Consider the following 12,111-nt stretch of genomic DNA (forward strand, 5'->3'; position numbering starts at 1 on the left):
ATATCCTTGCATCTAAACCAGAGCAATAACAACTGTGTGAGCACAGCCAGTAGTGCATATGAAGAATCAGCACCTAATCTGAGCTGCCAGAATTAGAGCAACCTCCGGTTTGAGACCATTTGAAAATAATCCAATCGTAATCTCTGTTTAAACGTGGTGGGGGGGGGGCACAAAGATAAGATAATGGACACAAAATGGCTGAGTGAGCAATCCGACCGGCACCTTCTGCATTTAAAGCTAGCATAGGAGAGTCCTTTGGCCTTTAGGGAGTTTAACTACAAAATGTTTTGGAAACAGGACAACCGTGACGGAGCTCATCACATGTTTTCAATACAGAGAGGATGTAAACACCGTGTTGTAGCTGCCAACCACAGGACCATCGAGCAAGCCAAGCTAAGGCTCTGTTGGCTGTGACAGAAGCCTTAAAAGAAGCCAGAGCGACAACTAAGTCCTCAGTTCTCATCCTGCTCGACTTATCGGCTGCATCTGACAACCACAGCATCCTTTTGTCCATACTCTCTGGCGTGGGCATCGCAGGGAGAGCACACTCCAGGTCTGAATCATGCCTCGCTGGACAGTCATTCAAAGTATCCTGGCTTGGTCACACTTCTGCAGCGCACCGGGGTCCCCCAAGGTTCAATACTGGGACCTCTTCTCTTTGCCATATACACCAACTCACTGGGACAGATCATCCGATCACATGGCTTCTCATACCAATGTTATGCTGATGATACCCAGCTCTATCTGTCATTCCCACCTGACGACCACACGGTCTCAGCATGAATCTCAGACTGTCTCCCTGACATATCAGCATTGATGAAAGCCCATCACCTCCAACTAAACCTCCCTAAAACTGAACTGCTTATCTTCCCAGCCAAACCAACCATACACCACAGCATCTGCATCCAAACTGAATCCCGATCTCTTGCTCCATCAAAAGTAGCTAGAAACGGGTGTCATGATGACCAGCTGACCTTTAAAGATCATGTTGCCTCTGTTGCTCGATTGTACCGCTTTGATCAGGCCGTACCTGACCCAACACGCCACCCAGCTCCTGGTGCAGTCTGTGGTCATCTCAGACTGCACAGAGCCTGACCAGTAGTTTCCTTCTATGTCGCTTACTGTTAGCTGTAATGTTATTTCCTCATTTGTAAGTTGCTTTGGATAAAAGCATCTGCCAAATGCATAAACATAAAAAACACAACCGAACTTGTTGAATTGTCTAAGACGGGATACCTCTCAGAATCTTAATCTCACCATAACTGTGAATTTATCACATATGACAGTTTCTCACATGCCCTAAACAAGTCCTTATACAGGAGTATGTTGGTTGGAATTCTGTTATTTCTCGTTTGCTGATGTCTGCATTATTTTAAAACAAGTATTCTGCTGTAGTTTTACATTGCTGAGAAATAACTTGACTAATGTAACCAGTTGACTCATTACACTGGAAGCAAATGCGATCGTTTACCAAGTTGTACCACATAGTCACACGTGGAAAGAAAGAAAAATGCATCCAGATTGCATTGATAATAATCTTATAATTGTGTGAGAGTGACCTGAATCACAGTCAATCAAATAGTGAGGTGCTGAGAGATTACTGCAGCTAATAAACACTGAACCTATGCAAGGAAATTAAAAATAAACTCAGAAGAAGACAAAAGCTGGGGAGTGCCTAATGCCTCTGTCAAAGACAATCTTACATGGTTAGAATGAATGATTGAAGCATAAAAAGGCACGTAACTCAAGAAATTAACCAGTGTTGCGTCAACACATAACAGACTAGAAATTACTCATTTTAAAAAGTAACTTTGTTACCAGCAGCCTGTCACAAAGACACATCATTTGTTCCCATTTCTTTAGTTGCATCTATGAAAACAGCAAAGATAACAGAGTTTGACAGACAGAAAATAGGATTTCTGCAGCAACAAGGTGATTCCCAAAGAGCTGTTAGCTGAAAACTTGGCATATCTCAGCATGGTGTGCAGTGTGTCCTTAAAACATTTGAGGAAACTGGACAAGTGGAGGACAAAAGAAGAAGTGTCAGGCCTAAAAAACTATCTACAGCAGATGAACAGGATCTGAAAGTGATGTCCTTAAGAAAGAGGAAAAGACCTGACAGGACCTGAGAGATGCATCTGGACCCATTTATCTGGGGATCTTTATTCTGAAAATATATATTTTGGGAATATCTGGTTCTACGTATCATGATATAAGGTTGAACTCTGGGTCTGTAAGCAGGACGTGATTTCAGCCTAAATGATTGTGGTTTCCTTCAGCTTAATGTGGACTTCTCTGATATTTATCAGAGCAGAGTAATAACAACTTAGTCCAGCCAGCTGAACCGGGCAGTATTAGCTTCTGAGTGTTTATCAGTGCCTGAGAGCTGATGTCATGGGTTAGCAAAGCATGTGGCATAAATGTCTGAATCCGCTGTTGCCTAAAATATCCCACAGCGTGAAACAACAAAGTTATTTTTTAAAGGAAAAAAGCTGGCTCTGAATGAGGCTTCAGAACAAAGCTTCGTCTGATAACCACAACCCTACTCCTCAACTTTTCAAAGGGAAATAAAAGGGATAAATAAACATATATAAATACATCTTCTTATATAGATGTGTTGCATTTGGGAACAGTTGTTAATTTCTGCCTCCCAGGCGTTACTTTTCATTTTTAGCTGACAAGTCAGCAGCTAAATGATTAATCTGTTAATCAAGGAAATAACTGGCAGACTAATAGAGAAAAAACATCAGTTTAACTCCCGACATGAGTTACAGTCCACATGTAGCGTTGTTATTGTGATGACTTTCGCCCAACTATAGCTCTCCTTTCTGCATTTCCTCCTCCTCTGGCCACTAAACTGGCCTCAGAGGTTCCTAATCTGTGCAGGGGCACATCGCTGCAGTCAGGCCCAGTAATCACCAGTAAAGCAGCGCTAATTAACAGCCACATGAAGCAGAGTCTTGTGGAGAGGGCTTCAGGGGATCATAAGTGGCATTCCCACATTCCTCCCAGAGAGCACAGCACATTGAGCACATTGTCAGCGTGACAGACAACTGAAACATCACAATATGAAATGAGGGTATTTCATCCTCAAAGGGAAGCTTAAGCTAATCTGCCATCAATGCACCACTGTTACAATGCTGAAATCTGCACGAAAATAGCCCCCATGCTGAAGAGCATCTGCTGGACATTGTTGTTCCTCCTCTGAAGCACAGCAGAACAGAGGCAGACGGATAAACTGCTTCAGTAGGAGAACAGAATGTATTGGTTTCAGTATTTCGAACAGTTGCCAAACTAAACTCCAGACTGTGGGTGAGAAGTCCTCATTCGGCCCCATCATTGGCCTCCGAATAGATTTTTAGCCTCTGCAATAGAAATATGAGCCTCTGCATCCATCTGAACACAACCCACCTAATTATCAGCACACAGCTGAGAAATTCGACTGTAAATAACCGAAAGTGTCTTGTGACTCTACCGTAATGATTATAATTAATGTAATGCTGCTGGACTCTGACCAAGGCCTCCTGTGTCAGACACTGCAGTGTTTCACAGGAGAAATAAATAGAAAAGAGGATGTCGCACTGACACTTTTAACATTAACAGTCAATGTCACACGGCAGGTGATGATGCCAAAATATCCCTTTTGTTTAATATATCAACAAATACGCTTATAAGGCATGTGGAACTACCTCTTTAATCTTCATATGAAGCCTTGAGGAACAGAAGACACACTAATATGATCTTTGGGTGAGTAGTTTTACAATTACTACATTAGTTCCACTCTTCAAAAACAAAGACAGCTGCACAAGGGAAAGAGACTGTTTCCAGTGTGCTTTAATGCTTTAAACCAAATAGAAAAGTGATTAGCAACGACAACATTTCAAGGCAGGACTACAGCTAAAGCCAAGCAAGCCCGGTTGGATCTAAAGGTATTTGCAGGCAGGCAGTGACAACGCTCATGTGAATCCCCATGTGCTGCAGGCCGGGCCCTGGCCTGTACACAGCAGGGTGACTTCACGTCACTCCCTGTGTGAAGTCATCCTGGTGACAGGAACCTCATTAGGGTCATGTGTGGGATTACTCCTGCTGTCGTGGATCAACAGGGCAGAGCTGGAAAGAGCGACGTCACCTCGTCTGCACAGGAAACTGCTGGTTTTTTCTCTCTATAGCCTGAATCAACAGCTAAAATTCATCACTCACCTTAAATAAAGTTTAAAGTCAATGATTATGTCAGGTAGGTGCAACTGAGATCTTACCAACCCAGTAATATTTAACCAGGTATCTACCCATAGCATCCACAAGCTTGCTGAAAGTGAACTTTGCTACCAAAAGAAGTTCGGATTCGATCATATCATCATACTTTGGATGTTTGTTCCTATTGATGGAAGCTGAACTGAAGCAGAAAGTGAGAGCAGGTTGAAAGCCTTTGATCAAAGCATTTAACATTTTCCTGCTCTTAACTGCAACCAAGCACTGAAATAGCTCCACGCGGCGAGCTAGCACTGGCAGCACCAGAGGGAGCACCCTCAGGCAGGCTGTCCCCCCCAGAGGCAGCAGATATGAAGCCATCCTCTGCAAAGACCATCACTCGAAGGAAGACGTCCAGTCGTCCACTGGACTGGGTGCCGGACCAAAGAAACACCAGAAAGAACAATGTTGGATCAATCCACACATCACAGAGCAGCCGGGGGGACAAAAAAAGACTAAATCAGCTGTCATACGTGAGGTTTCCAGCACCAGGCCTGTGTTCAGATGGCTGGATCACTGTCCTGTAATGGGTTTATGTTCGAGCTGTGAGCCCTTGTACCTCACATGACTTTTACTGTTATCATTTAGCTTCAGCCCACGGAGCACTTACCTTTCAAGTTATTTTACAGACTACTCAGAAGAAATAAAGCTGCTGGCATCAAATCTGTCCTGGTCTCTGACGACACTCGCCATTAGACTAATCTATCCACAGTATGTGCTGTTTAGGGTGATATCACAATTACTGCTGACAAAGTGGCGCCTGACATCCACAGATAAGCCCAAACCTGCATCATCTGAAGACAAATCTGTCCGTTTTTTCTCTCCTGCAGATATATTGATAAAAAATCCAAACAGCAGTGCAGAGAAATCCCTAAATTAAATGGTGCTTCAACAACAGCAGACACAAAAGATCATGACGAGCACTGCATGGTGGTAATAAAGTGTTTTTTTCCAACTTATGTCAATTCTAATTCCTCACTCTGTAGCGAGTGTGAGAAATAAAGATGAGCAGCAGAGAGTAAGTGATACAACAGGCTCTCGTTACCGTACCTTCTGCAATGCGACTCATGCTGTTTAATGGAAGCTCGACTGGTAAAGCTTAGCTGTAAACCATCCCGTCTCATAACCTGCTGCAGTTTAATTCACAACAACTTGCCGTGTGATAACTGTGTGAATTATCCAACTCATATCCACCGCCTGCAGTTCAAAGTCAAGCAGCTGCAGGTAGACGGCTCGGTTTTAGGTTGCTCCACCATGACACACACGGCCCTGAGCACCCGCCGGGTGCTGTGTCACAAGACTGGCAGGCAACCAGCCATGCTGGGGAGGGTGGGGCTCCAAAGAGTTTGAAAAGTTGCTGTCTGGACAGAGAGACAAGCCACCTATTGATCTCTGTTTCTCTGTGGCAGTTGGAGTAATTTTCTCTTTCAAATCGCATCTGCGCCTGTCTGGAATATTTCCTGATAAATGCACAGATGCAGCTCAACAAAGATGTGGGTTAGGGGTCTTTTTCTTTCTTATCTTGACAGTAGTGAAGTCTGCAAAGTGCTCTAAAAAAGGTGAGTTCTTAGCCCAGCTCATGCCTGTGGTGTGCTGCACACCAAGTTGAACGTGTACACCCGACACAAAAGTCTAACATTTGTCCTACTAACCTCAAGAAGCACTCATCTACTTACTTATTAATCTGACCATGTTTTAGAAATCCTATGGGAATAGCTCCACAGCCAAATGGGCCTCGGTCGGTAACTGACACAGTATCCATGACACAGACTCACAGAAACAGTGAGCAGCTGTTGGGGAACCCGGTGAGAGAAAAATTTAAATTTCAATACCCTGAAGAAGCACGGTTGGCTTGTGAAACACTGGGTTCACCAAGACAGTCATAACAGCCAAGGATGTCAAAGTATTTGGCACATATTATGGATAGAAAAGTAGTAAATATCATGAAAGACTTTAAAATACTCAATAAAAACACGTAAAACTAGCTGCCAGCTTTGTGAGACTGAACCATAACTCATACTAGTTTATTGCTGCTCTGCTCACTTATCAAAGACAGTTCAAATAAGGCCCTGCAGTTTCCGGACTATGACAAACCTTTTACTTTCAAGTGTTTATTCATTACTTATTTTGAATCACAATGAGCACATTTTACCATTCCCTTCATCTGTGTCATTCTCAACTAAAGCTACTGGGAGCTGCTTTCCCTTTCCCTGCTTATATTTGAATACCGGTGGAGATTTCTGTGTGATATGCACCAAACTCTGAGCCACAAATTTACATTGGCATCAACAAACTCAAATGGTTCAGAGAAAATCTGACTGCAACAGGTCAGCAAGCAAGTGAGGTCTGTTTTATTCAGTGCTGCTGGCTGATTCGTACAAAAATACACGAGAATTCACACACAAACTGATTCCAACCTTTTAAGTACGTACAAAACTGAAAACTGAGAAGCATGGATTCAAATCTGCATGACACACCCCACTAAAAATATTTGCTCATGGAGCTCTTCATATAACGCATTTCCTGGAGTGTCGAGGACTCGCCTGGTGCAATCTGACATTCACACACCCTGACAGAGAAGGTTCATAATTACATGAAAGTCAACATCTTCCACTCACTGTACGTGAGCTCAAATAAATAATCCAAGGAGTTAACGTAGTGCACAACTCATTGGATGGACTATCTGTTAAAGTCGCATGAATTAATAGAGTCATTACACCGGTAGTCCCTTCTTTTAGCCTTTGCAGCTGTCAAGTGATGTTTCTGTCCTATATTTCAAGTATCGTCCACTGGAAAAAGTGAGAAAAGGTTCGGAGGAGAGGGAGATGGATCCATTTCTTTTCCTCTAAACTTCTAGAAAAAGCAGTCAACAATGTATGATGAAGTTCATCATTGCTGGTACATGTGTTCACAGACTGTTGCTGTTTAACTGCATAAGCAGCCTCCTTCTGGCAATGCAGTAAAAACCGTATACCAATGTCCTACTTCTGTTTCTGACCGTCAGCCCGAGTGTCTCAGTAAACAAAAGCATCCGCAAAAACAGGATCTGAATAATTCACACCGATGTGTAACTCAATCTTCTCCCATCGCGGTGATGTTGGAAATGATGGTAAATAAGTCCATCAGTTTGAGCCTTCGCACGACACAGTGAACCAAATGACCAGCCAGTTTCTCATATGTGGCAGCAAGACCCGACTCAATCGATCAAGTTAGCAACTTGTTGTTAACTTAATGAACAGAGTAGTTCTGATGGGAGGTTGGGAGATGCATGTGAGTGAGTGTAAACAGCTACTTCTGGCAATTTCCCGCTAAGCTGGTGCTTTAAATAAATGTTACATCACAGTTGCACCTTAAATACAAAGCCACCCTGCCTCCTCTTCATATATCCGATGATAGTTTAGTTATTTTCGTTAGTAATCAACAGAAAGTGAGAAAATATTCACGCGTTATTCAACGTTTAAACTGTTATTGTTGAGACCATATAAAGCTAATGTTCAGCAACTAATTCTGTCTGACAGATGCGTCTCAGTGACACTGACGTTTGTTCTAAATGTTGCCTCTGAGCAAGCTATCGTGGCTATGACTACTCTTTGAAATATCAACGAACAATACACATGCTTACATAAACGCATTTGATGCGTTCAAACGCAGGGGCTGATGCACCGTTTACACACAGCCCTCCTAACTTTATTTGCACATATCGGAAAGCATGACCATTTCTTCATGGCTTACCAAAAATGTGCATGAAAGCTCCACACAAAGTAGTAACGTATATTTTTCAGTTAGTAGTCCAAACCGTTACGTTTACCTAGCAAGTGGCTACTTCAAGCCTGGCTAATCAGAAGCTAACGTTAGCTAACGCTTGTAGCTGTAGTATCCTTTTACTGCTTACCTTTAGCGGCCTCGCAGATGTTTCCATCGTCCCATTTAGTTTTCCTGTTAGTACCAACTCATAAGTAGCATTTACACTGACAACATAGACGATTTCTAACTTTTAACATCTTCACGGGGGGAACTAAACGTAAAATCCCAAACCGGACCACCACCGACAAAGTAATTTCTCCACCAATTACAACAACAACGTCAAGCAAGGGTTTAGCCCCACCCCCATGACGGATGATCCAATCACAGAGCGGGGAGTTTTTCCATCGACGTCGATGATAACCAATGGCCGTTCTCCAAGACTTTGATTGACGTGCCTGAGTAGCGCAAACACCCAATGAAAGCAACATAGAGTAAAAACGTCGCTTGCCAATTGGCTGCAATAAAAAAGGTTTTCTCCGAGTAGCCTATAAGTGTGGAACAGAAGCCAGAGTGGCAGGTGCTTTGAGGGCGATATAAAGGTTGGGGCGTCACCATTGACCGGGTGAGATCATCCCGGATGATGTAAACTCTACGTCATCGGCAATGCTAAATAAAAAACAACAGGGCACACATTAACCTTTTTAAAACTTTAATGTTTCCCAGATAATAAAAAAAAAAAAACACTCCATCAGAATAAAATGCACTCAACATTGAGCAAATTCAAACATTTCGAGGGAATCACAAACTATAAAATGTACGATCCAGAAGTTGTTAAAAGTAACACAAAGCTTCACTATGAGATTAACATCACTTCCTGTTTGATGGAAAACCAGCATACGCAAAATACAATAAAATGCAAATACCGTTTTAAACCAATTTATTCTCTTGTATCAATGTTCGCAGTCACAAATGCAGATGCAGTACAAAATTAGCTTCCTCTAAGAAGATAAACTGCCTTTCGTGACACGACACGACAGACAACACCGCCGCTCAACGCCGTCTCCTGTCTGGACTTCTGCTACGCCTCCGCCCGCCGGCCCTGGGACAAAACGCATCAAGTTAGACAAAGAAATACAGTTATTTTAAAAACCAGACAGAAAAGCATGAACTATTACTAAAAATATAACATCAGAGGTTGGGAGATGAGAATAAAAACTTTTTAATGGTGGTTAAGTGGTTTCGTCTGTCTTGAAAGAGTTTATTACAGTTGAATAAACACTTTGAAGCCTCACCTTCTCTTGCTCTTAGGAGGCCCTCTGACAAATGCCCAATCTACACTGATTGGCTGGCCCATCATGTCCTGACCATTGAGCCCCTCCATGGCTGCCTGGGCTTCTTTGTACGTCTCATACTCTACCAGAGCATAACCCTGGGGACAGTTGCCAGAACAGAAAATGGGTTATTGCAAAATTAGGAAAATACAGCTTCAGTTTCTTACAATTAAAAGGACAAAAACACATTCGAGCCAAGCTGCAGAAATGTCTTACTTCAAAATTACAAGGCAAGCATTGTATTGATCTAGTAAATTCATTACATTTTGGGGGTATACACACTACATATTTTAAGTCTCTAAAGCAATAAATAGACAACTGATACGGTGCATTAAGTAATCATGTTCATCTTCAAATAACCTGGAATGGAAACAGAAAGGCAACGTTTCAAAGAGTTGTTTTGTTCTCACTTAATAAGTAAAACAATGCTGCCATCTTGTGGCTGAAAAGGCAAAAGTCTCTTCTACACCTAAAAAGAGCTAAACGATGTTCTCAGACTAAACTAATTGGAATGCCACACATTTATATGATGGCAGAGATTTGCAGAGTTTTTGATAACCTTACAGGAACCGAAAAATATGAACCAGCTGAAATGCCCATTTTCAATCAATTCAACACTTTGTGATGCAAAATATTGGGCCTAATCTGCCTTTATTACGCAGCATTACACTATCAAAGGCTTTCTAACCTGCACTGTTAATCAGCAGAAGGTCTAATTATATTAAAGTAAATAACTGTGGCTCTTCTGTTCACAAGAGGAAAGAAAGTGGTGCAAATTAACTCAGATTCATGGCACAGAGAAACATAATCATGGTCATTCATCTCACCTTCAGGTAGCCTGTTCTGCGGTCGAGGTTGAGATGAAGGTTCTTGATTTCTCCAAACTCGGAAAACTTGTCGTGGATGTCTTCCTCTGTGGCCTCCTCATGTACACCCGTCACAAACAGAATCCAGCCCTCCACAGCTGCAGAAAAGAAAAGGCACACTGGGTCAAATTTTAACTATCATGCATGAAAACTGTGTTGAAGTCACACCATACACCACAATATAGGGCTGAGTGCTGAGGTCATAGCTTTATTTCATCAGTTTGCTGTTAAAAAAATAATAAATAAAAAAAAAAAAAATCAAATTTCTGCTTAATAACTGTTTAAAAGACGTTTTTAACGTCTCACTTAACGTGCAGCAGCTAGCTGGTTAGCTAGCAGGTTGGATTGCTATCTTGTTTTGTATTTGTACAGCAGCTAGCTGGTCAGAAAATGTTCCACAGATGAAAAACAGACATTGAAATGACTAAAGATTCTTCTCCTTTGTCTAATCTGTGCTTTCTCTCCTCCATCTTCCTGCCTGTGACCCAGAAATTGATCCTGAGGAGCCATGACTGAAAATTTTCAGGTGCTTCCTTTGCAGAATTTTCATCAGTGCATCACCTAAAGATTTCCTGGTCGACTACACATATTTTAGGAGACAACTTTTATTTAATTCATTATTTCAGGGGCATGTTTGCACACAAAAACAACAAGATAAAATAAGTTCATTCACAGTGAAGTCTAAATTTGAAGCTAATTTAATGTGTTAACTGCAGAACCTACATCTCTGTGGACCTGGTTCATCCCCATCTTGTTCCACAGTATCATAGTCCTCCTTGGTTCTGGACCGAGCTCCTTCATCTGGGATCCACAAACAGAAAATCTTTAAACATTTGCAAGAATAAAGCAGAACATATGAAGAAACATCACGAAGGGGGTAACTCACCTGAGCCAAAGCCTCGACCTTTCCTTTTCTTGGCTTTTTCTTTCAGCTTGTGGATGCTCTCTAAGGGGAAAAAGATCAATAGGGGCATGAAGATGATGCTATAAGTAATATTCCTCTACACCCCACAAGTAAAAACAAAACAAAAACAACCATAAGTTATCTATTATTTACCACTTTGAGTTCATTAGGCAGGAAAGCTTCTTTTGTTTCATTACTGGCAAATAAACCTGACAGAGAATGTTTACATCAAGTGTAAAAACTCTAGTTTTATCGTGACAACAGTTAGGTGTTAGCTAGTTGCCGAGATTACTGTGCACGCGGCGGTTTTTGTGTGATTTTAGTTACACTTAATTTACATTGTAACTGGTTACGTTACCTGTAAAACATGCAAATACATATTTCAACCAGTGGACGTTTACGTGTTCTTTATAAAGTAGCTTTTGGGGCTTTCGATAGCCACAGCCTAGCTAAGCGGCTAACCTGCATAAAGCATTCGAATGAACGAACATTGCGCTGTTAGCTCAGTGTTAGCCTGTTAGCATTCTTCGGGCCTTCCACCACGCAGTCGGGCTGTTTTTGCATTTTCTGCCACGACTATCGTGGCATCATTCTCGAAATTCACAGAGTACGTGGGCGCCGGAGTTATGGATCTACCACTTCACGTATAAGTAATATCAATACCATCACCATCCTCATCCATAGGAAAGTCCTCGCCTCCCGCTTCGTGAAGATCCAACACGTCCGCCATGATGTCTCTGTGTATACGACTGACTACGCAATGTGCGTACGTAAACTGAACAGGAATCCAACGGATGTGGATGGTTGGCGTAAATCGCACGTAATAACCCGAGGGCCACTTTTCTCGACCTTTATCTTCAACAAATAAATTCTACTGGTGTGGGATTTACTTTACAAGCATAATGTTAGGCCTCACAGCAGTAAGGTCTGTATTTGGACCTGTATTATATATTATGTACATCTAACGGAGTGAATTAATGAATAAATGGTCGATCCTTCTTTATTATAGATGCTGTTT

At 42.0% G+C, this 12,111-nt stretch overlaps 2 protein-coding genes across 6 annotated transcripts in view; both read right to left on the bottom strand.

Moving 5' to 3' along the window:
* otud7b (OTU deubiquitinase 7B) overlaps nt 1–8,331 on the bottom strand; it is a 36,821-nt gene extending 28,490 nt beyond the window's left edge. For all 4 annotated transcript variants that reach the window (XM_072393573.1, XM_072393572.1, XM_072393571.1 and 1 more), the window contains exon 1: nt 8,141–8,331. The gene's annotated coding sequence lies outside the window, so the exon portion shown is untranslated. The remainder of the gene's footprint in view (nt 1–8,140) is intronic.
* Nucleotides 8,332–8,684: 353 nt separating this feature from the next.
* Nucleotides 8,685–11,849, bottom strand: rbm8a (RNA binding motif protein 8A). Of its 2 annotated transcripts, none has more exons than XM_072393569.1 (6): nt 11,763–11,849; nt 11,076–11,135; nt 10,913–10,990; nt 10,151–10,287; nt 9,285–9,421; nt 8,685–9,091 (listed from the first exon to the last, which is right to left on the bottom strand). In XM_072393569.1, the coding sequence occupies exons 1-6, from the start codon at nt 11,821–11,823 to the stop codon at nt 9,043–9,045; spliced, it is 522 nt and encodes a 173-aa protein (XP_072249670.1). In that variant the 5' UTR covers nt 11,824–11,849; the 3' UTR covers nt 8,685–9,042. The 2 variants fall into 2 exon arrangements, with proteins under 2 accessions (XP_072249670.1, XP_072249669.1); XM_072393568.1 differs by having other exon boundaries at nt 11,757–11,849.
* Between the last annotated feature and the right edge of the window lie 262 nt (nt 11,850–12,111).

Source organism: Leuresthes tenuis, unplaced genomic scaffold (assembly GCF_036924035.1).
Source record: "Leuresthes tenuis unplaced genomic scaffold, fLeuTen1.0.hap1 SCAF_10, whole genome shotgun sequence".
Lineage (NCBI taxonomy): Eukaryota > Metazoa > Chordata > Actinopteri > Atheriniformes > Atherinopsidae > Leuresthes > Leuresthes tenuis.

Excerpts from the sequence above, each read along its gene's own strand:
- rbm8a (XM_072393568.1), bottom strand. The coding sequence starts at position 11,823 with ATGGCGGACGTGTTGGATCTTCACGAAGCGGGAGGCGAGGACTTTCCT. Across the intron at positions 11,136-11,756 it reads TATGGATGAGGATGGTGATG|AGAGCATCCACAAGCTGAAA; the intron begins GTATTGATATTA and ends TTTTCCCCTTAG. Across the intron at positions 10,288-10,912 it reads TGAACCAGGTCCACAGAGAT|CTGTGGAGGGCTGGATTCTG; the intron begins GTAGGTTCTGCA and ends TCTTTTCTGCAG.